This window comes from Macrosteles quadrilineatus, unplaced genomic scaffold (assembly GCF_028750875.1).
Source record: "Macrosteles quadrilineatus isolate MER2022 unplaced genomic scaffold, UCM_ALF_1.0 Scaffold_3__2_contigs__length_128488019, whole genome shotgun sequence".
Lineage (NCBI taxonomy): Eukaryota > Metazoa > Arthropoda > Insecta > Hemiptera > Cicadellidae > Macrosteles > Macrosteles quadrilineatus.
In genome coordinates this window covers 74,986,123-75,012,533 of record NW_026542596.1, presented here as the reverse complement: position 1 = coordinate 75,012,533, position 26,411 = coordinate 74,986,123, and the positions used below count along the sequence as shown (strand labels likewise).

Here is a 26,411-nt window from a genome sequence, read left to right as displayed (position 1 = left end):
ATGTAGTTGGAGGAATTATCTAATTGAATATTGAGGAGTGGAAATATTACATCTATAGTGGTCTGATTTCAAGCAATGTGCAGATTAAAAATGTTCAGATATCTAGAAAAATTTGATTAAAATTGTGAAATATTTTTCAATCTGTTAATATTTGTATGATTTTAAATCGTATGAAAAAGGTTTCTATGAGTTAAGTTTTAGGAAATATTTTGTTTTGATTAACATCATAGTAAGCAATAATCCAAAAAGATTTAGATAGCTTTTTAATTTTTCTACATAACACAGAAAAGCCAACTTCCGTAAAAAAAATTCTATAAGATATAAAAATGTTATAATAACACTGAAAATCCACATTGGTTTTAGTTCAAAAATGTTCATTTTCTCTTATGATATTCAATTTAAATTAGTGGAACTCAGAGTAATCAACCTATATAGCTTTAGATTGATTCATAACTATGTTTATGGTATATCGCTTTGTTTCTAAAATATAATTACTGATTTATTCCTTCAGGAATGAGTCAATGACTGTTTTACTTCATTGTGGCACTCCAAAAAGAGAAGACGGAAAAAATGATGTAGAGTGCAATGTAAACAAAGTGTACCAAACACCATTTTCCTCCAAATCGATGGAATTGTGTTGATTCCGGAGAGCCGGCAGCCAAAATCCTATATGCAAAAAAAAACTGTTCATAAAGTCAAGTTACAAAGTGCAATTTATGATATGACTAAGAAATTAAATGTTTTACCTCCTTGTCTTCTTCTTCAAGGGTGAATTCCTTCTTCTTGACAACCTTCAGTTGGTTACGGAAGTTGAATTCTGCTGCCTTCTTTTGCAGTTTGGCGAATTTGTTTTCATATTTGGAAACCTTCTTCAGTGTAGGCTTAACACTGTGAAAAAATCATTCATGTTTTAAAAAAGTGATTTTTTAATTGTTGTTAGTTATTATTACCAATTGAAATGGATATGCCCATACATTAGTAAAGGATGAGTGCATCACCTTAGACTATTTTTTTTTTTTTTTTATCGGCGTAGTTGATGTGAGATAGTGACAGATTTTGCTGATCTAAATAATTGATTTCTGTCGAATGCACAAATTGTTTTACCACGTCAAACTGATGGAATGACTTATTGTGAGCTATAGCAAAGTGTTATGACCCATCGACTATGTCAGCAACAAAAAATAAGGTAGAAAATAGAATTTTAGACAGTGAGCATTCTGCAACTGGCTCCCACAACCAGACTTGTTCATCTGACATCTGTTGTGCCAGATCAGCTGTTTCTTTGGCCAATGATCAAGGGACAGATGGGCCCAGTTTAGAACAATCAAAAAGTTTTTGACTTTTCTCAAAATCGACCAGAAACCTTTTTTTCAACAAATTCATGTACTTTGCATGAGATCTATTTCAAACAAGCTGACTAATTTGAGACTGAGAATGAGCGAGGATAGGATAAATTTAGTGATTTCATAGTATCTGTGATATTTGAATCTCTGCGAACAAAGATAAAATTAATATTTACTAAACAAGTCCATACCTTATACCAGCACTATCTATTGTGATGTAAAATTAGCATAAATTATTTTATGAATGCTTATAACAATTGTAATTATTTTTTGTTTTACTTACAATTTGCCTCTCAGGTCGTTGACTTGGCTGTTGAGGTCTGCAATCTAAAATAAACCCAAGAATGGCGTTAAAAAGAGGTAAGAACTGAATTAGGATGTGCATTAACTCCCTAACAGAAATTTACAAACAAGAGATTTTATAACTGTTATTTGCAATTGGTAATAGTTTAAACTAGCAAACAAGAACTTGTTTTGATTTCAATTTATGATCGATTATTTTTAACATAAAACCGAAACTACTGGCTATTTTTGCAATTGACTTAAAAAACTAAGAGTAATGAAGTTATTTTTTTTTATTCCTGTTTAAAAAAAGTCAAACATTTTCAAAATAATTGTTCATATCTAGATTAAAATAGAGTATGGTGAAAAAATTGTATTTTTAAACTTAGCACAATCTTTCAAAGACTATCACAAGAATTGTCTATATATTATACAGTTCAATTTCTTAAAATTCACTCTACACTTAATCTATGTACAACAAGATATAAGTACAACAAACTACCAAAAGAGTATGAGACAGGGTTAGAAGACAACACGTCTAAGCTAAACACAAAACATCCTTACGTCTACCATGCAGTTAGGAAAGACAACTATTAACAAAACAGCTGTATTAAGCTGAACATTTTGTTGTTAAATGAGAAAAAGATGATAGCCGAAAGTGAAATAGGAGGTGTGAATTAGGGAATAAAAAGTGATGTATAAAGTGGAGAAAAAATAAATCCCAACTTTCTGGACCTTAAATATAAAAAAGTAAAAATAACAAGTAACTCACAGAAAATTTATGTACATACGAATGATCTAATTACTAGAACCAACATATTTTATTCTTTAAACATGTTTTCTCCTACTGTATTTCGAATATCCTGGTTCAGCTGACAGATTACCTTTTGTTCTTCAACCCTACATGGGTGTCTTTGATTTTAAAACACAATTGGTGACTTAAGGAGTTTTTAAAAAGGTTAGAGGCCTTCTTATTCTGCATTTGCCCTTGCAAATGAGTCACAGAGGCCTGTACATGGAACATATCCAGCGAAGCAAGGGGTGAGCTGGTACAGTACAAGGGTGAACTGTACTGATCCAAAGTAATGGAAGGTGCCAAGATACAAACCCACAACACCGACTGGGCCACCGACTCACAAAAACATTTTTTAAACAATATTCTTGAAGGAAAATATGCCTATTTACGATTAACAAGAAATCCAACCACTATAACATATGTTTTGGGTGATGACAAAAACATACTCAAAATACCACATTGCTTAAAATACAGTCGTAACACACTTATCTACTACACTAAATAAAACAAAATACAAAAGAATCAAAAACAGACATACAAAACACAAAAATCAATTCTATTTACCTATACTAGGAATGATATGAAAAATCCACTTTTTCTAAACATAAAGACTATTTTAATAAAAAAAAATCAGGTAAGGAATGTGGAACCGGAGGTTATCAAGTAGGTATTTGGACCTAGTATATGTAAAAAGTTTCCTAACTTAAAGTAGGATTTTAAGATGGAATAAATTAGTTTAAATGTGTAAGTTATTTCATTATGATTTCCTGGTGATGAAAATATACATACAATAACTGATCCTTTTTTAACATTTCATTAAATAATTACAAAAATATTTATACACCAAATTTGTGTGGAGCACATTAGTTTTTTATATACGATCTTACCTTTAAACTGGGCGTTTGAAGAGCTATGAAGAACATATAGAATATATTACACAATTTACAATTTAATCCATTGCCTATCCCGAAAGTTAAGCGAAGCAGGGACAAAGCAGATAATAATTTCAAATTACAAATAGTTACCACAGTTATTTGTGTTAAACAGTAATTGTTAGACACATTTTTAACAGCATTAGAGTTTTACAGATAAGTTTTACAAATTCTAAGTGTCATTATTAGTTACAAGAGCATAGAAAATGTTAAACATAGAGAATTGGTTTCCCCTGGATTAATAGACAAAATAATTTAAGAGAATAAGTTAATTATTTTATGAGTTTTAAAAACTATTTACACATTTTAGTAGGTACTTCAAAAACGTGTTATTCTGTAACTTAAATTTTGAAAGTAGTGCTTTTTATCAAATTTATTTTTTTTAAGGGAGGGGGGAAGAATACTGTCATTGAATTTTTTCCCCTGTCCTATGATTTTTGTTTATTTATTTTATATTTTGAGAATAAATATTATGTTGAGCTTTCATAAACCATTTAATTTGCTAAAATATCTATAAAAAAACTAAAACATTAATAATATAAGGATATTTTTAAAAAAATTACGGTAGGTATGAAAAAACTACTGGATAGGTTTTTAAATTTTCCTACATTGACCTTATATAGTAAAAGGTACTATACTCTTGATATTTAAACAAATAGGTAAACAGCTGTAAAATTAAAATTAGTTAATGTTTATGAGTTAAGGATTAATTCAATAGTATATTTTAACCGTTCCACTTGATTTAAAAAAATCTGAACTGCCAAAGACTTTAAATCATCCATAATCAAACAACTTTTATTCAGATTCAGTAGAATTTAATTAAGACCACACCTATTCATGGTAAATTATCAAAACCTACTACAATTGCGATTTATTCTACTAGTGTTGTTAATACAGTTACCATTCCGGCTCTGAAATACAGTACAATATACACATAGACACGAAAATGTGTGTACAATCACAAAACACAAAAACCACATAGAAATATTTGTCATTGTGAAATGGATGGGATGACATGAGCATTGAGCATTGTTAGTAGGACAGGACTGAAGCAAGCAACACTTAGGCTCACGTAAGTGGTGACGCCCGAGGAATAGCGTCTCACGTCCCATCTGTGAGAAAGCATTAGTATATTAACAGCAAAGCTACCTCAGGATAGGCAATCGTATACGTCAAATTTTGAAATAAAAGGGCTGACCAAAACTCCTCTAGGAAACTGGGTAGGGTCACATAAATCCTGAACACATTAAAACACAACATGAAACCACCGATTCACTAAGCTATATTCAAATCGAAATCGGTTAATTACGTCAAAACAGTGTCCTCGATTTGACGTGTAAGCTCATTTTATTTACAGATAATTTTGGCTGCAAGCGCCACTACTCTAACTTGACCAGCCGCTAATGTTTGCACAATTTTCCTTTCCTTCCTGATTGCAAAATTGAATTTGAATATTTGATTGAAAACTTTCCTGTAATCTTTAATGTCCAAAATGGTATTGTAGTAGTGATTTTCATGGTGTAGTTAGCTCTTTGCTCTTTCAGAAATGTGTAGTCTTTCTTGGTGTAGTTAGCTCTTTGTCAGAAATGTGTCATAAAAATGAGAGAAGTGTTTTTTAAGTTACAAAAATTATATCAATGGAAAAATATTACAGGTAGTTATTACTGTTATTACGAGGGTTGTTTTTTTTCAAACTCCGATAGGCTATAAACAAAAGACAAGTTCATATAAAACATTAAATTTACTACCAAAAGTTTGGTCCATTTATGGTTACTTTTTGACATAATCACCAAAGAGATTGAGACATTTGCTATATCTGTGCACCAGCTTTTTAATACCCTCTTCAAGAAAAGTGGCCGCCAGTACATTCAAAAAACAAAAAAATTCAAAAAAACTTAAAATGTCAAAAAAATAAAAAAATCTATAAAAAATAAAAAAAGGACTTTAAAATTTCTAGAAATTTAGTAAACAAAGCAATAATGGTGAATCTGTGGTTTATTTAACCATCCTGTCAAACTGTTGAACCAAGTCATCTGAAACGACAGTATTGAGCTGGTTCAACAAGTTGGCAGAATGGTTAAATAAACCACAGATTCACCATTATTGATTTGCTTACTGAATTTCTAGACATTTTAAAGTCCTTTTTATTTTTTCTTGATTTTTTAGGTTTTTTGGCATTTTTTTGTTTTTTGATTTTTTTTTGTTTTTTGGAATGTACTGGCGGCCACTTTTCTTGAAGGGGGTATTAAAAAGCTGGTGCACAGATATAGCAAATGTCTCAATCTCTTTTGTGATTATGTCAAAAAGTAACCATAAATGGACCAAACTTATGGTAGTAAATTTAATGTTTTATATGAACTTGTCTTTTGTTCATAGCCTATCGGAGGTTGAAAAAAAAACAACCCTCGTAATTCAATTGGAATTTGGCAACATTGTATCAACTATTATAGGCAGTGCTCGATTTGTAAAAAAATAAGGTGCAGGAACTGTAACCTATTTGTGATTACTACCTATTTATGCCAATATTTTTATCTTTCTGAAAGAGCGGTACAGGAACTCTGTTCCGCCGCGTTCCCTTTCAAATTGAGCACTGATTATAGGACCTTTATTATACTGAAAACCAGTGTATATTCACTCTTTATCTTCATATGTACAAAAACATAATCAATGATGTTGTATTTTCCAGTTAAATGAGATTTTGATGTTGATACTGTATTACTAAAATTTGGAAAAAAAGAGCTCAAAAATATGGCCTTAGGTAATTTAATAGTGAATTTTTAGTTATTCTAGTCTCAAGAACTCAAATTAATATTAATTACATTATTTTGTTGCCTTTGTTCTGAGCTTAAGGTTGAAATATATATATATATATATTGTGTGGCATCTTCAAGGTGTTCTATGTTTTCATCTTCTATAGAAGATAATAAGATGGAAGACCCCTAAAGATACCACACAAGCTGGAGAAATGTACATAGAATGAATATATAAGCATTTACTTCAAGAATGAAGTCAGAAAAATAAGGTAATCAATTTTACAGTACCGTGACAATGTAAACTTTTGATTACTGAACACTGAAATGTTTTATTTTTTTTTTCAGCAATTACTTACAATATTATCTAACCATGTTTGAAAGTAAATCACAAATTATTGTTGAAGTTATGTATCAGCACAGTATTACAAGGCATGTTTTTTAAGTAAGTTCCGTTTTTTAATTTATCCGTTCCAGCGCTGAGATTTTGGACATTTGCGCTGTGTATGTGCATCTATTGGCAAGCCTGCACTGGAAATTCAGCAAAAATCGGCCGTGTGTACATCCGGTTTCGAGCATTTAAAATGGTGCCGCCAATTCAGACTGGCCTGACTGTGAAGTGCGTGCTGTAATTCGATTTTTAAGTGCTAAAAGTGTGAAAGTATTGAAATTTATCAAAAGATTAGTAAAGTGTATGGTCAGAACATTATGAGTGATGGAATGGTACACAAGTGGGTAAGGGTATTTAAAGATGGCCCCACTAACATTAATGATGAGCAACGTACTGTGTAGGCAATGACGCCACCCAGTGCGTTGCTCATCATAAACGTTAGTGGGGCCGTTTGAATGCTCAAAACCGGATGTAAACACAGCCGATTTTTGCCGAATTTCCTGTGCAGGCTTGCCAATAGATGCACATACACAGCGCAAATGTCCAAAATGCTAATCGCAGCGCTGGAAAGGAGAAGTTTAAAAACGGAACTTACTTAAAAATCATGCCTCGTATAACGATAATTAGTACATTTTGACAAGTATTTTTAAGATTCATAAGTCACTGATTTTATTCAATATAACCGATTAGAACAGTGCAAGCTTTGAAATTTAAAATATTTTCATAGACTTATAGCCAAAAAAAAACATTTGTACCAATAAATGTACTTTTTAAACAATAAAGTTTATATCAGTTTCTTGAAATACAATGTTCCTAATGGAAATTCATGCTAAATTAACGAGGAATTTCTTGTTTAGATTACAGGAAAGAAACTATACGCATTGAAGACAACAGAGATGAACATAGAAACTAGGAAAGGGGGGGAGAGAAGTCAGGCCAACCCTTAATGCAAACTGTTGTCTACTGGCTGGCCAAGAGCACACTTTGGATCTACCACCTTGGGCTCATGAAACCTGTCAAATTTGGCAGGTCTTTAAAATTTCAAACACTTTTTTCATATTTGCTGGTTTACTATAATATGTGTAACAGTTCTTCGAATACGACGTCGAACGTGAGTGGAATACGTAATATATTTTAACATCACATAAAATTTACTTTCTGAAATCGTTATATGCTAGTCATGTTCTTTCCGTTCCTACTTTTGACGATTCAAAATTTTGGTGATTTTTATTTAACACTAATGGGATGAGTTTAAAAAGCTGCATCAATATGCATCAATCTCTATCTCCTAAATATGTATAATGGTTGAGATTCATACCGTATCTATTCACATCTTTAGTGTAATTTTTTTTATTTGTTTTTTTTTTAGATTTGGGGTGCAGAAACATTACATTGTTACACAGTATCCTGAGGTCCTGTTAGGAACTATTATCTTAAAAAATAATATGACATTTTTTACAATTATTTTAAAATATTAACATTAATTCATTTGATTTATTAAACATTCCCATAATGGTCTTTACTTTATGTATTTAAAATAACTCCCGACAATTTTTACTCATCTAAATTTACATTTTAAAATGGGGTGTTCCAGCTTTTAACTACAAAAGTTATTTAATTTTTATATTTTTGTTTTTTGTTTGTTTTTAGTTGTTTTTTGTTTTTGTTTGTTTGTTTTTTTATACACCTGCGACACTATTTTTATTCAATTGAAAACTCTACAAATTTTATTCAACTTTAGGTCTGGCCCAAGGTGGTGGACTAGCTTGAACACATTAAACTGTGTTTCAATAGCTGCCTCAGTATTTTACCTCATAGTCCTTCTTTCGAACCTCACGTTCCAAATCCCATTTCTGGCCCTCACAAATATACATGCGCTCATAATACTCCTTGAGTACCTCCTTCACAAAGTCTGAGTAAAAAAAGAATAACAAGTTATATATATAATCATGCGTTTTTCGTGCAACTATTAAATATATCACCAGGAATCGAGATCTGTGGAGTTTTCAAAAAATATTTACTACAGGTTAATTTTGTTAGCTGTCTTCCAATCTTAAACTTTTCACATTAGAAATTTTGTAATGTAAATATGAGGAACAATAAAGTAAATTACTCTAACCTAAAACAAAACCACTCACCATAACCCAAGGAATCGGATAAATGTGTAAAACATAATGGCACACACGCAGTTATAGTCTGTAGGATGGACCCTGTCTCCTGACCTCTGTCCACCAGAATACTGGCCTATGGTTTAAGACCCTGGACAGTCCCAGGTATACACAAGGTCCAGGAGACATGTCCCATCATACAGACTATAAACATTATTACAAGCTGAAGGTATAAAATTATAGCCATACAGTAGGGATAAGGTAACATACACAAAGTTAAATTGGCTTAAGTATCGTTTAAATACTTGTATAATATGCTGTAAAGCTTGTTATAATATTTTCAGAGAATAGCAAAAAGTTTAAGATTGTTATTGGTAGGCATCTAGCAGAATTTTACCTTACCGGATACACATAATTAGCATTGACTAGGTTTATAGCCTACTGTAGTAGTTATTTTACTTCTAAGGAAACCAACATCTTTAATTACCTTACAAAATATGATTAAATATTTGATTGATTTTACTATGAAATTCTTTTAGGTTCACATGTTTTATTTTCACTTCTAATAGTTTAACAGTTTTGTATGACTAATCTATTTGAGTTTGTAGTTTAATCGATTCACTTCTTTTAACTAGTAACAATGTTTTTAGTTGGTATTTTAGTGTAGTTAAAATGATGATTTTTGATTTTGTTTAGTGATTAATTTGTTTTTAATATATTGTCAACTATTATTTTAAGTGTCATGCTTAATTTATTAAATTATTTGATCAAAATTACATTTCCATGAAGTTTTAGTTTTACGCAAGTAAAGTAATATATAACAAAGTAGTGGAAATTTGTATAATACTTCCAGTTATACATACTAAACATAGTAACAATTAAACTGGACAAATTAATTGTAAAAATGTTAAACCAATTCATGCTTCAGTTTAGGAACCAAAATATAAAATTATTCTACTTGACAAGTTTCACATTTTATATGTACAATAAAACAGTGAATATCAAAATGACACCACAATTTTGTACATCACTGAATAGTGAAGACCAAACTCGGGATAAAACAGACATAAAATAAATTTCCAAAATGTTATTGCTGATACTGAAATAAAAGGAGATCTACCAAAATTGGATCTATTCTGGTTTGCATTTCATTTATAAAATTCATGTAATTTAAATTGCAATTATCAAGCATAGGGTAGTACCATTGCAATTAACTAACATAAGGTTCTGAATAAAGTCAATGCAACTAATAACCAATAAGTAAAAAATTCAATTGTCATAATGGCGGATCTTGAACAAGCAACGATTTGACTACATAGGAAGTAAACAAACTATTAAACTATATTCAAGCGCTAAAGAAAATAATTGAAAACTGTTTTAATCTAAATAAGCTATACATTATTTAAAAATTTAGGGTTTTTAACTTCAAAGAAAATTATCTGGCTCATTCCAATATCAGACTAACAGGAACTTATATTTTTGAGTAGATACAACAAAACTAAATTTACTTGAGAACAGAATATTTAAAGAAAAATCTAAAAGGGTTACTGAAGTTCATCGTGCTTTTTGGTCCTTTAAAATGACAAATTATTGTCATCAGCAGAAGAATTGAGTAAACACATATCCTTGTAGAACTTGACGAAAACACCAATTTCATCCCAAAACCTGTAAGTGCAATGTGTGATGTGAACAATTACCATAGCAGGAATTTACCCATTTCTTATTAAATTTTGAAAGATTGGTACTTTTGTTCAACTATGAGCCAAATGTATTACCAAAGAAAGAACGGCATTTTGAATCTGGCAATTGCTTAGACTAAATTCATCAACCAGAATAGATCCAAGTAATATGAAATTTTGAACCAAATGTACCTCCCACTCTCCCATCCTAAATTTCCTCTCCAAGTCAAACCTAGTGGCTTCTAGATCACAAAGCTTCTCCCAGAATTCTATGCAGCTAGTTTGTAATTCGGCTGGAATACATAACATAACGTACAACATTATGCATCCCACCGCTTGAACGTTTGAAGGGTTAGTGGATTTAGTTCTGAACAACTCTGCATCAAAAGTTAGGGAAACAGCATGTTTATTGATTAAGAGATCTGTCAGATTTTATATAAATTTTATCTTGAACTTGGCAATGAGTCTTATGAAACTAATAATCCTCGGAAAAGTATAAGACTGAAGTCGGACAAAGCCACGTAGCCTATTTATGGTATTAAGGTATTATGTTTTTGAATTGCTTGTGAGTCATTTTAAACCTATGTTTTCAACTATTTTTCAACCAGTTTATTTTGTAAAATATGTTGTTTTTTTTAGATTCATTAAGTTGAATTAATTAATTTATTTCTTAGAAGGCTTCCTAACCATAATGAGATTACCAATACATTTGAGCTTCACCAATGTATTTTAAAATATTTCTATCAACTCTACACTACAATTGTGTTTTCCAATGGCTAAAACACATATTAGAAACATAGACACATTACCTTCGCTACGCTATCTTTACACAAATTTAAATTTTATTTTTGTTATTTTACCTCCAAATCCCTCATTATGATTCTACGTTCAAGGTCATATTTATCCTCTTCAAGATGGGCGTACCGATCATAATACTGACTACAAATTGATTGAAGGTCCGCTAAAAACATGATCAAAGTGTTTGTATTTTTTTTATTTATATTTCAAAACTTGTATGGTTTAATTTGGTGATAGTTTGTTTTATTGTCAAATATTTTCTACAATCAATATAAGTGATTTAAAATTTTGTTTATTTGTCTAATTAGTTTACAAACTTATCCAGGAATAATGATGTGAAGGAAAAAACACTAAATGCCTTACACCTCAATTTTTAAATAAATTGTTCACAAAAAATATTGAAATTGCTACAATACTGGGTTGGGCTTGGATTAAAGAAATTTAAAAAAATTACATTTGAAAATATTTTTAAAACATCGTTTTAATGTAGATGATGTTAGTATTTCGTAGGAAATAAGTTTACGATTGGTATAGGCTAAAGTATTTATAAAGCAATTTGTTAAATTACTTATAGAAGAGACTTTAACAGTGGGCTGTATCTGATCCTACAAAATATTTTATCTTTTTATAAATATTTGTATTTTAAAGTATTTGGTTTAAAAATTGACAATGGATTCACACAAAATTCTCTATTGTATTACCGTAGATGGCACAGTAGTTTTATAGTATTTCATTTTAAAATATGTGCAGTAAAATCCCACAAACTTGGTAATCGACCGTTGGAGTTCATTTTCAATTGACATAGCCCTGGAAGTGCAAATAACGACGGATAATGACAACATACATTGTCAAAAAACCTTTGACGTATAATTTTGTAGTAAACCTGATACATATGGAATGTTGAATATCTATAAAACATATGTAGGAAATTTGAGACAAGGATTGTTTGAAAAGATATATTTTGAATATTTTAAAAACTGATATCTTGACAAACCCAAAAAGAACTTAATGTAAGTTCCATAGAACTTACCCAGTATTAATTGCGACTCTATGAGTGACAATCCATGTATTTCCTTCAAAAAGTTACAACTTTATTGCAAATGCAGAATCTATGAAAAAGAAAGGAATATGTGCTATATATTTTCAGTTTTAATTAGTGTTTTTCCTTAAACCCAGCATTTTAAAATTCAATACCTACACCTTTCTGCTTAACACCAAGTTTGAGGGACAATACTGTGATATATTTATAAAATATTTACAAATCAGTTAAAGTCTCTTATGGAACAAACTACATATCAAAAAGCTAAATACAGCTTACACTTTACATATTGTTTACCTAGAAAGAGCCTTAAAAGAGTTTGCAGACAAAATAGATTATAGAAACAACAATAGAGAGCTTCTACTGAAGCTGTTATTCTACCTCGGTATTATAACATCACTCAGATTAAGTTTTTCCTCTAAGATTTTGATTATTAAAAAAATTACAATCGGAGTAGCGCTAAATCTAAACCATTAAACCATTATTATAATGGTTTAGATTTAGCGTTACTCCGATTGTAATATTATTGACTATGGATAAAACTAGATATTCCACTCTCATGTTAAATTTGTTTTAGAACAAAAATGGATAGGTAGGATAGCAAAATATATTACTCTTTTATCGATGATTATTATTTTATGTATTTCATGTTTATCATCTACGTTATGTATCACTGCACGTTATGTATAATCTGTGCATTTGTATTTAGTATTGTAGGGACTCCATTAAAAAAAATTCAAATGAAAACCTATTTATGTATACAGGCAAAGTTAGTACTCAGTAAAACAAATGGAATTTCAAAATGTAGCACACTCTTTGAGGCCTTCAACCATGTTCCACATAAAAATTGGCCCCAGGTGATCCATAAATGTGACGTTTACTTCATCGGCAACATTTCCCTGTAAATCTGAGTGAAGTTACAATATTACGACGGAATACAGAAGCTCTCAATCAGGCGTACGCTGTTGAATTATGTACAAGTGAACGCCAGCGTCTACAACCGCACCTCTAAGTCTCGGCGCTCTACCTCGAACTCAATATCTATTTTGGTGGTTTCCAGACGGACCACCGTATTGTAGTACTCTTGGCAGATTTTCTTCAGCGCCGCTATTAGCAAGCAGTCATAAGTGCTTTTTGTAACATTGGTTTGTAACATCAAATCTGTATGACTTATGCAAATCTTTCACAAATAATATTTTTTTTCAGAAATAAAAAAACCAGAGACAAATATTTTTATATCAAATTTCTAATGAGTGCATTGTACTGATCACTTTATGAGGGATTATTCAGCCTTTATTATTTCGGAATACAATTTTTTTACACTGGAGAATTTACGTTCACAAACTCATGTTTAAGTCACACAGATTTGGATGCTTGTAGTAAGTGTAGATCATAGCTTACTACTACGAGTAATAATAACCATAACTCTAAGCTTAACTTGGGAGTGATTAAAGATTTTAGGTTTAGTAAAAACCTAGATTTAGCACTGGTGATACCCTAATGGGTGATTAGTAGGCGTTAAAGTTAAAACCTAATCTTGTTTGATTCCTTAAAACTAAACCTCTGACTTATAGTTTGTGTTTAAAATAATTCATTCGGGATGAAAAATGTCAAAAAATTATAGACAAACCCCACTTGGTTTATGTAAATAAACGAGGTGGTGCAGGATAAATGATAGGTAAAGAGAAATGTTATTTAGAGCAAGGGGCTGAAAATTATCTCAGGGAGCAGCGTTAAGCTTAGTTTTGAAACCAAAAAGTTTGCAGGACAAAATATACACCATTATTGTAACCCTGAAAAAGGAAAACTGCATTCAGTTTCATCAAAAAGCAAAGATCAAAAATTTACATTTAGATACGGACAACACGGGTGGAAAATAAATAAGCTAGCAATTAAAAATAAGCAATATCAATATGGCTTAACTGTTAAATAACTTGGCAAAATTACAGCAAATATTTGGGTAAATTTTTACAGTTCTCCTTCAGTAAGCTCACCAATAGATGTAATTTTTTACAGAACCTTAATTCAGTTTTCATTAATTTTTTTGTAAGACTTATCGAAAAACTAAAACTATAATTTAATTTATTGTAGAGAAAATTAAACTAAACAAATTACTAAACTTTACACACCAGTATCGAAATCAAATCATAATGGTGTCTTAGAAACTCATTGAATTAAAATTTTCAACTCCACTTCAGATATAAAAACTTACATCGATGAGCTTACTGTTGTAAAGCTGTTAGCGAATTTTCAGCAGTGCAAGGGTAATCCGCAATTAGCTTTGAAATCAAAAATCAAAATGGCAACAACCCTAACCTCAAAGTCTTTTTTCTTAACAATATATTCTACGTCAAATTTCTTGTCTTCCAGGTCAACGATTCTGGCATAGTATTCTTTGCAGATCTTCTTGAGGGATTCTATGACAAGCAGTCACAAATGCTTTTAATTATTTCAATAAGATTATCATGGGGTTTGAAGCTCCTGGTGGCACAGTATCAAAACAAACTCACCAGGGAAGAGTTCCATAACTTTATAGTACTGTAGTTAATGAAACCTCCCATAGTAACTCAATATCTAAACCCTGAGATTTTGCTGGGTGAAATACAGTTAACCTGATAATGAAACCTCCCATAGTAACTCAATATCTAAACCCTGAGATTTTGCTGGGTGAAATACAGTTAACCTGTTAATGAAACCTCCCATAGTAACTCAATATCTAAACCCTGAGATTTTGCTGGGTGAAATACAGTTAACCTGTTAATGAAACCTCCCATAGTAACTCAATATCTAAACCCTGAGATTTTGCTGGGTGAAATACAGTTAACCTAAATCTATGTTCAGAGAAGAGAAAGTGATAACAAGAATCTTTATAACACTTAACCATGTAGAAGAGCACAAAGAAGAATGTAGAGTAATTGATTTGTTAGGTTTAAACAAATGATTGGCAGTATTTGAACTAAAATGTTGGATTTACGTAGGTTCAATTCTAAAATTACAAACTCCCGCAATCATTTGTTCCCACCTATTTTTGTTAAGAAATGTGTTTAGACTAGAGGAAAGATAAGATAAACTCTTACACATACATTCGTGCCAGGCTGTGCTCTAAACAGCATTTAAACATCCACATTCAATTTTTCATAAAAAACTGAGCATCAGTAGTATGAAAACTCTTTCAAAACACAAAATGAGAGATGTTACACATATATTGGCTGGCAAGTATAAAAAAAAGAAAGCTGAACGTCATTGTCGACATCCAAAGCATTGTGGGAAGGGTCAGTCAAAAATAGTTTGTAGATTGTTCCTAATCTGGTGACGGTAATTTCATCAACAATGTTTTCAACTGCGGTTGATCGGATATCTAGAATTTAAACTGGAACTTTGCAAAACTATGATTCTTTTTCTCCACTGTTTGTCATCCCTAATTACCCCTACTCCATACAGAATTACTCTATCGTAGGAACATAAAAGTTATACAATATCATTATTGGTTTGAATTTGTATGGTTAATCATTTAAAGATTATTTTTCATAAAGATAAAGGTCCCAAAATGTTGGTCCACTGTGTTCCTCTTAAATCAAATCTAGTCTAACCTTCAAATTTAATTAGGCCCTTATTTACTGATATGGTTTACAATTCTTAATTTCCTGAAACAAATTGTTTGAACAAGAAACATCACTAAGTAATTTCGTTCCGCAATTATTGTTGATGAAACTACTGTGATCGACGGTTAACACATTGTTATTCTCATATGCATCATTCCTCCATTTAAATATTTTTGTTCCCTGACCTCGTAATCTTTTTTCTTTACAATGTACTCAATGTCAAACTTCTTGTCTTCAAGCTCGTGGATCCGTTCATGGTAAAGCGCACAAATTGCCTTAAGATCCTCTGTTGGACAGTTTTATACGTTTAAGATCAAACATGTTCTGTATCTAGACTACAGCACATTTTTGTATGTGGTTGAATAAAGCATATTGAATAGAGATGAGAAGTACAAGTGTATGAATGGATGCAGTCTTGAACTTGTTTACTTTTAGGACTAATGAATCTTAGGGGAAAAGTCTTTCAATTTCAATGAAACCCCTTTAAAACCTTTGGGAATATTTCAATTTGTTATTTTTAAATTGTCAATAAAGGATTGGACAGTAACTGAAATAAATTTGTTTGCCATCTCATTTTTCTTTTTGCTGGGCATACTAGATCAAATATATTTTAAGAAACCTTAACTAAGTTTATAAAAATAAACTACATTAATCCTACCACAATTTGTTTATTATGAAATCAATATGGTTTTAGTATAATTTTGCAGTCTATAAGATGATCCAATATTACGATCAACAAACCTCAATTATGTGTGTCAATCTCGTGTAGAATTATTTAAATCCACTAAGTTTTATCTATCATGTTTGTAAAACCAAATAGTCATAACACAACTTGACTAGCCTAGTTGGAATTCTAAAGATATATTTCTCGTCTTATACCTTCATTGGCGTCGTCCAAGTTCTTCGGTCTGCCGCAACGTTCCTCGATGATCCTTCTCCTCTCAGCAGCCTTGCGTTCCTGTTCCTTCTTCAATTCCTCAGCGGCTTTCTTTCTCAGCAGCAACTGTACAGACAAACCTCTGTTGAAGGATTTCAACAAAATAATCTTACCCACATCCAAATAATGTGGAAATTGGCGAATTAAAGGTTAAAAAACTTTGAATTTTAAATATTTGTTACAGAAAGTGGCATAGGCCTAGCTGGATCTCAGAGTGGTTGTAGTGGTCGCTAACAATCAAAAGGTGATCGGTTTCATCAGTTAAAAAAACCTGAAAAGAAGCTAAAATGCCCATGTTGCAAATTCAGTCTGGGATTATTTTAATTTTAGCAAGTTTTTGGAGTGCTCTGGGTAGCACAGGTGCTACTATTGCCGGGGTCAGTAAGACCAATAGTAAAGCACCGATTTTGATATTTTATATCTTCTAGGTATTGTCCTAGAGTATTGTCCGTGGATGAGTCACTACCTGCCACGCAGCTGCCATGCAGCAAGAATTTTTAGCTAGTACTTGCAAGCGGCGGCCGCATGTAACTCATTTCAGTGGCAAAATCAGTCTGACTTTCCCCATAAGCATTTAGTTTCTTATAAGGTTTGTATTCATTGTTTCAATTGTGAAAGAATAGCATTTTTATGGTCCAAAAATGGACCCAGCTGTCTTTGATTATGGGGATTTTAATTAATTATCCCAACTAAAGAAGCAGCTTATTTTAGAGAGTAACAAAGCTTCATTGACCATCTCACTCGATTCAAAACTCATTTTGCATTCATGTTTAGCTTAAAATGAAAACGCCACAGTGAATCCCTGTCTGAAAGGATTGAATTGCCTCAATAACATAATCAACTATGGATTATATCGTCAGCTATTGACTAGATTTTCACATGCGGAAAATGTTTAGGTACTAACATTATGTGTAAGCATCTACAGGAATTATTTATTTTTTACTATGGAAGTTGGTTCTAATTTATGATGAATTGTAACAATTCAGAAACTTGGGTTGATTAGTTGATTTGAGTAATAAATTATACTTTTAAGAATTCTATCTGAGGGAATACAGACAGTTAATTTGAGAGTACACAAAATTACAAATGAATGTTCAGTGAAACCTCGATAACAGGATCCCCGATAACAAATGGATTTTATTAACATGTGTTATTTTCAAACCCCCTTGATTTTATATCACCCTTACTTCTTAGCTGTAGCCTACATGCTATTGTAGACCTCGATAAGAGAACCTTTGATAAGAAGTCTTACTTAATGATCCCAATGAAAGACTTGTTATCGAGGTTCTACTGAACTATGACCGTAACTAGTACAGTACTCAATTAACATTATGGTATAGTTCAGTTACCTAACTGTCCGTTTATAGAATGTATAACAACTCACCCTAAGCTTCTTCTTCCTCTCAGGTGTCATGAAACCTTTCTTGGCCTTCTTCGCCTTGGAGGCCTCCTCCATCCGCCGACGGACCTCCGCCCTCTTGCGGTCGATTTCCGCCTGTTTCGCCTTCTTTGCCTGTCACAATCATTAATTAATTAGTTGCTGTGATTAATCTCATTCCTAATCTGTTTCGGTAATTGTTAACTAAGTTTCCTATGCTACTGGTTTGATTGAAAAATGCATTTTATACTGTGTTTCATGAAGCCCCTAATTTTAATCAGCCTAATTTTGAATAGCCTCTGGAGACGGTATAAATACTGTATGTAAATGTTATGTTTATTTTACCCACAGTAGTGTCAATTAATTTTGACTTGAATTTCGTACAACCACATACTGTGGAATTCACAACTTAATTTCAAATATGTTCATCGTGCTTGATTCTAAGTTACCTATTGAACTGCTAGTTATTCTTTTTTGTAATTTAAATAGTTACTTGCACATATAACTAGAGCTGTTTCAGTATTACCTCATTTGCTGATTTAAAAATACTTATTCTGCGAGTTCACAGTACCTCCTCAATGCGCCTTTTCTGTAAAACAAAAAAACAACGATTAGAAAATGTAATGATTGAAAAGTTATGAAAGCAGATTTTTTTTATTATGAATCATAATCAATAATGTTTGGTTTAATATTTTTACGAGGAAGAATTTGTTTAAAAATAAACAACTACCTATTGGATTTTTTATGGTATGAGACATATCAACTAGCATATATAATCAATATATCATATGTTCAACAATTCACTAAGTTACTGAGATTTAGTTTTTATGTTGTAATTTCTGTAGAAAATTAATTTTGAAATGTTTGGAAGGGTAATAAGTTTAAGTTTTTTAGTAAATAAAATAATCACTTTTTGATTCAGTTTGTAAAACATATTCTACAGCGAGCGATAAAAATACCAAATTTATTTCATGTTCTACAAAACCAAAGTATAAAAAACAAAGAGGCGTTGAAAATACAAAAGCAGTAAAAAATGAGTAATTGGTCATAGATGGTGAAACAAAATTCAAAAACTACTAGCAATTGGACAATACACTTGCAATTCAGAATTAACCTTAAACCGTTAAAAAATGTCAACGATTGTTAGTAACGTACAAGATTCAGTAACCAACATTACTAAGGATTGACCAAAATAATACAAAACTGCTGACAAATATCTTTACATTTCAATCTACATTAGCATCAGAGACAAAAGGCATTAAAAGATAGATGGAATAAAGTCGAACAATTATGGTAAAGTCAATGTATTTATAAGTTTTCTGTATGTTTTACACAATTATTAGTAATATTATTCTAAAGAAAATTATGAATTTATTGTAATTTCAACTTATAAATTTAGATGTATAAAACATTCACTGTTAGTATTTCATGGTTATGTACTAGTTAGTTATCTTCAAAGTTATTTGAATAGGAACAACCATATAATTTTGGATCAGATATTTTGACTGGTATGGTTTTTATTATTATCATGAAATTCAAACTCTGGATGGATTGCATTTTTAATAATTAAGTTTCTACTTAGTATTCAAAAGTAAATATGTTTAATATGATTTTATTATGTAGCCAAGACATTTTTTTACACGACACAGTATCCTAAATCAAAATCTGTCTTTTTTGTATGATGGTGTTTGCATTTTTTTGTTTGTTTTTTTTTTGTGAACAGTACAAGCCCTGGTTTTGTAATATTGTTTACATTAATTGCTATAGATAATATTGTCACTATACTCAACAAAACCAATAAAAGAAAGTAATATGTAGATAATACAGCAGATAATTAATAGATAATTTTAAATGTTAATTTTTCAACATGCTGGCACAAAAAGAGACATAATAAGCAAAGAGGAGAGAAAACCAATTTAGTCACACAAAAAACAACATTTAAAGGGCTTACCATATTGAAGTGATGGATCTATGATACCATCTATTACACTAATGTAACACTAACATATATACATCAGTCATAATAAACTGGGGTATCATGCCGGATAAAAGTGAAAAATGGCAAATAGTTCAAGTTTGTGTAATTGATTTTATTGACTATACTAATTTGTAAATTTATTTTTGAAAAAAAACCTAATCCAGCCATCCAACTAAGTGTTTAGTTAAAATCAAAACTCTGCTGAAAAATACTCATAGAAATACAAATTGTATTCGGCTTGTATATTTTCAAAAGCTTTTCATATTAAATAAATTATGAATAATTTTCGAAATTCAGTTGATGACTTTTAAATCTCTTTTAATAGCTGATTGTAAGCATAGATTGTTGAGTAATGGAAAGGTACACACGTAAACCTTTAAAAAACCTTTTAAAAAACTGTAAAACCTTTAAAAAGCCATTTTTCACTTAAAACTCAGTGTATCGTCAGTTTATACACTGTTTAACTAAAGCTATTGTTACTTTTGACAGGTAAATCAAGGTATGTACATATCTTGTCAACATGTTGAATAATGTGAATCTGTGAGACTGAATGCTTGTAATGTCTGAATTTCATAAAACAGTTTAGACTAAAATGTGTATTATGTCTTGTTGCATTTTTTAAAGATAGACCTTGCTTCAACATTGGAATGTAAGATTACTTTTATTAAGTGATTTCAATCTAAAGTGTGTTCCATAAAAGATTTGTTTCTTTTTTATTTTATTAATTAATTTATAAGCATGATGTTTCCATCCAAATTTGAGTTTATATAAGTATTTAAATTTAAATTATTGATACATTTTCATTAAGTTGTAAATGTTAAATGTGTGTAGCCCATGTTTTGTGTGTGTTTTTTCCTAAACAATAACAATAAACATTCAAGGGGTAAATAAACTCAACCATTAAATGTTAAATTTGTTTACACAATATTTTTATGTAAAAATTTTAGTTTACAATAATAACGAGTGAATATCTTTTTTAAATATAAACAATGTTTTACTATACACTATTCAAACAATAAACATTATTTATATAATAAACATAAAATGGTTGAGAGATATTTTTTAAGGTTTGGGGAACACAGACCAAGCGAGTAATGTATTAAAAAAGCAATAATTACCTTAACATAACTACAGAGATATGGATAAGTCTTCATGTTCATTACGAAAGCAGCATCCAATCAAACCCAGAAGATCAGTAAAGAAATTTCATGAAAAAGAAAATACAAATCAAAGTTAGTATCCTGACAGAACTTCTATTTTTTCTATTACGTTTATCTCCTTTTTCAAAACTTGGAAAGGAATACTTAAAAGGGGACTTTAGGGTTTCTAAAATGCCTATAGGGTACTATTTGACTACCTAATGTCAAATAAATGCCATTTTTCTCAGGGACCATGTTAGATGAGTTATATCTTTTTCCGCTTGAAGGTAATCTTTTTTATTTATGCTACACAGGGATGTTTCGAAATAACATGTCTAACTTACAAAGTTTTACTTTTATTTGATCAAAAACTCTCTTTAAAAAAATTATATATTGCAATATTTTGTATCAGCTATTACTAGATATTTGTTAAACATCTCATGTATATAGTATTTATAGTAATGTTTCAATTTTCACTAAATACTGATTCTATTTTAATAAGGCGGTAAATTGAGAAAAAACGTGCACCCTATAATTAGCCTATTCAATTTTCTTGAAATTAATATACTTCTAGAAAATATCAGAGTGCACAGTTGTTCTAAATTTAGGATCTTAAGTAGTAAGGATAAAAAACATCAAAAAGATAACTCTATTATTGCCTGAACGAATACTTAACTTCTCAAGTATAGCAAATAGTGAATTCTAAGCTTAAATGTAATTTTTAATCTCATTATAGGCTAGGTGAAATCATTTAGTAGCCAAAGTTTGTCAGCTTTCCAGTGCAAGAATGCTCATTATTGGTTTGAAAAAATGTGAGTCCTTATCATTGTACTGTACTCTTTTTTTTTACGCAGAGTAGAAACCGGATCACTAAATAGCATGTGTTTTCCTCCCACCCACTTCTTCACTATTAGCATCTATTAGTAACCCAAATAAAGTAAAGGCAATCAAAGATTCGTTTTCTTAAAAAAGACTGTTTATACTATTCAGTGATGCATAAAACAGTAACCAACTTTTCTTGCGGAAACATGCCCAATTCCATATCAGATCAAATTAAAAACAAAGCTTAGAAGTTTTAAAAACTTTTAAGATTCCAGACTTAGTGCTTAGTCTTAACTTGGTGATAAGTTTTATAATATTAAGTGTCGTATTATCGCTTAATAAAGAGTGCCTGCAATTTAAGTGACTCATGACCTTCAACAGATTAGCAAGGTCTAGAACCACCTAGACTCGATATACGACTGACTCATTAGTCATTATACAGTGCTTGACTTCTATCACAGAACAAATAGAGGTAAGTGTATAACAAATATAATCTTGTTTCTTGTAATCGAAAAAAAAATAGGCTAGCCTAATTATGAAAAATCAAAGCTAGTAGAGAAATTGTATGAAGATAATTAAAAATATATGTAGCCTACTGGAACTTATGTAGGTTGGCCTATTAAAGATTAGTTTATTATAATCTATTTACTGTACTGTATATAAACAAATTGTTCAAAAACTTAATGGCTGGTGAAACCGCTTAGTAAAAGAGAGAAAAGAATTTATTGATACAAATAAAATCTATTCTATTTAATGGAATATCACTCAAAAAAGAGCCAGCAGAATTAATTACCCAGGTTTGGAACATGAGCCTAAAAATATACCACAAAAAAAACCCTTAAAGCGGCACAAAATGGCTTGTATCACCAATAGTAGTAGAAGTTCCCTTATTTTCTACATTAAATTAAGTTAGTAAATAGCATAAAAATCCACACTGTTTTTACGAGTTCTTCTTAATTTGTGTTAAGTTTAATCACCCGTATAATCATGTAAAGCAAAAAATAATATTAAAAATTGAAACAAAGCAAAGTGACTTGAAAGCCTGGGGTCCCTTATGTAACTTATTTGGAAAACAGGAAGAGTCGGGACTTTTGTATTTACATATCTACAGAATCGGGGGGATTGGATGGTCGGTTTGGTACCTAATGAATTTGGATATACCGAAGGTTTCGTCTTTAAAACAAACCTAATCAATAATTTTAGTATTTTAAATCTAGGTTAAAAACCAACATTTATTCAAAATTTGCTCATGACTTAAAGCGGTCGAGATGACTAAGATTCCCGGATCTGAAAGGGTTAAGGGTTCAAGTTTAGGGCCTACTTGGCATTGAAAGAAAAATATCGATATCTTCTGATATAGATGGTATTGCAGCGCCCCTAGGTAGCTAACCAAACCTAATGTTTCAAAGAATAGGTAATATTATCTAGTCTAATCAACATTTGTAAGTAACCCAAATGTTACAAAATGATTCATCATCAATTTATGTTTTAGAGGTTAAGTGGTAGAGAGAGAGAAATCACAAGTCCTAACTTCACCTCTTAAATAAAGACATTTTTCATTTCATCAAAAAATTAATACAATGAGAGTAAAGCATTAGCATGGATATTTTTTGCATTTACTGGAATAGGTAGAACGGTAGAAGACTAGGAGAAGAAGAACTTACCTATCTTCCTCTAGAAACAAATCCTCACTCACATAAACTAGTTTAATTTGGGATACTCACCTTACCTCATCGTCAGCCATTGTGTGTCTTGTTGAGATCTACCCGACCTGAAAAAATAAAATATTGTTAGCAGGCCTTAAAGCCAGATCAATTGATTTGGCAAAGAATTTAAGAGGGACATAACAACATTAAAACCTTGGCTAACTTGGACTAATCTAGGCTAACCTGGACTATAACCTAGGCTATCCTATTATTATCCTAGCTTACTTTTATTCCTTTTAGTCAACTTGTGAGAGAAGTACCGATTTGCCTCGCACTCACCTATCAGTATATGTTCCGTTTACAGGTTCCCACACAATTACACAAATTACCTTCAGTTTTAGGTAAGTACGCAATATAATATTGTTTTCATAATTTCATAACCTTCAAACGTAAGTCGTAGTTGCTTGACGTAGTGGTTTAAAACGTCATGATTCGCGGTTCAGCCAGTTTTAAACTTTCGTCCAATCAAACCCCTTGGAAGGAGGTTGTTTACAAACAAGGCTGTTCCAGATTGCCATGCAACACTACAAAACGTTAGATGGATTGTAGTGAACAAACTTCTTTGGTGGAGTAGTTACGTCATTGATTATATACCTAGTATGGTCCCGAACTTCATCTATTTTCTTGGCTTCAAATGTTTACATTACATGGGAAGTCTATCAATGGTCATGAACTCATGAAACATTCTTTCAAATATGACAATTGTTTACATATCTCCCGTAAGATTTAATTAGCTTACATAACTTACATTACGATGAACCTTTGGTTGGTTAAGCACAGATTGAATTAACCGAATTTGAACTGTGCAAATTGAATTTTCACCCTATTGTAAATCTGAAATCTATTTCAATGTGTATTTGATGTTTGCTATGTTTGAGTGTGCTGATGTCGACTAAAAGTTTCCACATTTTACATTTTTAACTACAACTTCTACACATGTGGTGCTTTACTCTTTGGATGTAATACGAGAGGACAAGGATAATAATGGCTATGTTTATATGAAAAATATTTTTAAATTTGAATAAAAAACAAAAAAGTAGTAAATAAAGTGTAGGCCTAACTTTAACTATAAAATATATGTCATTTTCATTCCATTTCACTGTTCAATGAAGAATTGACTGCGAAGTGTTTAGGGAGTAATGTATGTCTAATCGGTTATTGTAGCTATTTGTACTATATAATATAATGAAAATTAACGTGCAGTTGAATTGAGTCTTCGAGAGAGTTTAATGAGGTAAATTACTGATTTCAGTCGAATACTTTATTGCTTTTATTTGAAAACAGACGAAAAATTCACGTATAGTATCCATAGTCAAATAGTCTTAGTCCAATTAGTCCATAGTCAATGCTAGTGGAATGCAACACTACACAATAGCACAATATTCGTTATTTTATCTTTATGGGAATCGAGCCTGTAGTTGTTGACACTACGATGGTAGAATCACAGAATAAATAAACACCAATTATTTGTTGTTTATTTATTCTATGGTAGAGTGTTCTTTTTCTCTTCTTCTGCTTAGAGTTCTGCCGTTCCCTGTTCTGTTCTGCGTAGTTTAGTTAGTCTAGTCAGAGGAGAGGAGAGACGGCGCCCCGGTCGGTATAGCGGATAGCGGTGCCTGTTAGATATTTCTACGACTGACAATAGTGATAAGTGACGCCGGTTTTTGTTTTGACACTGTACTATAAGAGGGGAATCGAATCGGAATCACTCAGTTAAGTGTATTAGGCCTACGTGAATATAATTATAATAGTTTCCTGTTTGTTGGTGACTTCCCTTTGGTTTGACTTGACTTGTTGTAAGGTACTTGAATATAAGTAAGTCCTAGTTGTTAAATTAAAGTAGAGGTCCTATAGTCTATGATCTAGGTTTATTGATGGATACCTGCTGCAGGGATCTCAAACGTTTCTATTATTTATCAAGAGTTTTAATTTTTAAACTATCTTTCAATACATAGCACTATTGAATTAGCTTCTATTAGTTCCATGGTTCCACTTTCAACTTGGATGTATCAGGCAAAGGAGTCCTGATAAGGCATAACAGAGAAGTCACAGTTTTCACCAAAATATTACTTCAAAACCTAAAAAAAAAAATCTCAACATTTTGTTTGGGATATTTTCATAGTTACAACTACAACTATTTGTATTTTAGCTCAGACACTTTTCACCTTCAATATTAAACTTATGACATTAGCAGGGCTATAGTGTAAGTTAAAGTTAGTGCCATTATGTAACAATGCCACAATGATTCTTTTAAGCGTTAAGATTTAAAGATCATTTATAGCCATTACCGGATAGGACAATTTAGGCTAGTTGTTTTTTTTTTGTTTTTTTTTAACTAACACTTCAGAAATTGTGTTTAGGATAAGTTATGGGTTTTGAACATTTTTTCCGTCTATTATTTGACTTGCTTGAATCCATTAATCAATGTAGGCCTATGTCATGCCATTAAACTTTTTAAATTCAAAAATTAATAATTTTGTAATTAATTTTTATGTCAAATTAGAAAAATGTCTCTAGTTTATACAGTAGAACCTCGCTAATTCGAACCTTGATGATTCAAAAACCTCTAACTAGTAGGCCTAATGTTTGTCTGTTCCCTTCTCTCAAAAAACCTCGAAAATTCAAAAAATAATATACCGTACTGATAATTCAAATTGATTTTTACGCTTAATGCAGCCTCTACAATTTGAATTTGCATATACTCGAGCCTCTACAATTCAAATTTTGTTGC

General features: G+C 31.1%; 1 protein-coding gene across 14 annotated transcripts in view; it reads right to left on the bottom strand.

The window, feature by feature from the left end:
* Positions 1–26,411, bottom strand: part of LOC128988505 (troponin I) — an 80,502-nt gene that overhangs the window by 2,396 nt on the left and 51,695 nt on the right. For 2 of the 14 annotated variants that reach the window (XM_054409859.1, XM_054409852.1), the window contains exons 2-8: positions 23,704–23,745; positions 18,607–18,624; positions 18,042–18,170; positions 16,600–16,723; positions 8,306–8,406; positions 1,627–1,670; positions 747–888 (exon numbers count right to left, since the gene is read on the bottom strand). In XM_054409859.1, coding sequence (XP_054265834.1) covers positions 747–888; positions 1,627–1,670; positions 8,306–8,406; positions 16,600–16,723; positions 18,042–18,170; positions 18,607–18,624; positions 23,704–23,718 — 573 coding nt within the window. In that variant the 5' untranslated portion in view covers positions 23,719–23,745. Of the gene's footprint in view, positions 1–746; positions 889–1,626; positions 1,671–8,305; positions 8,407–11,141; positions 11,243–14,434; positions 14,536–15,905; positions 16,007–16,599; positions 16,724–18,041; positions 18,171–18,606; positions 18,625–23,703; positions 23,746–26,411 lie in introns of all 14 variants that reach the window. The other 12 variants (XM_054409858.1, XM_054409851.1, XM_054409855.1 and 9 more) reach the window with 7 other exon arrangements.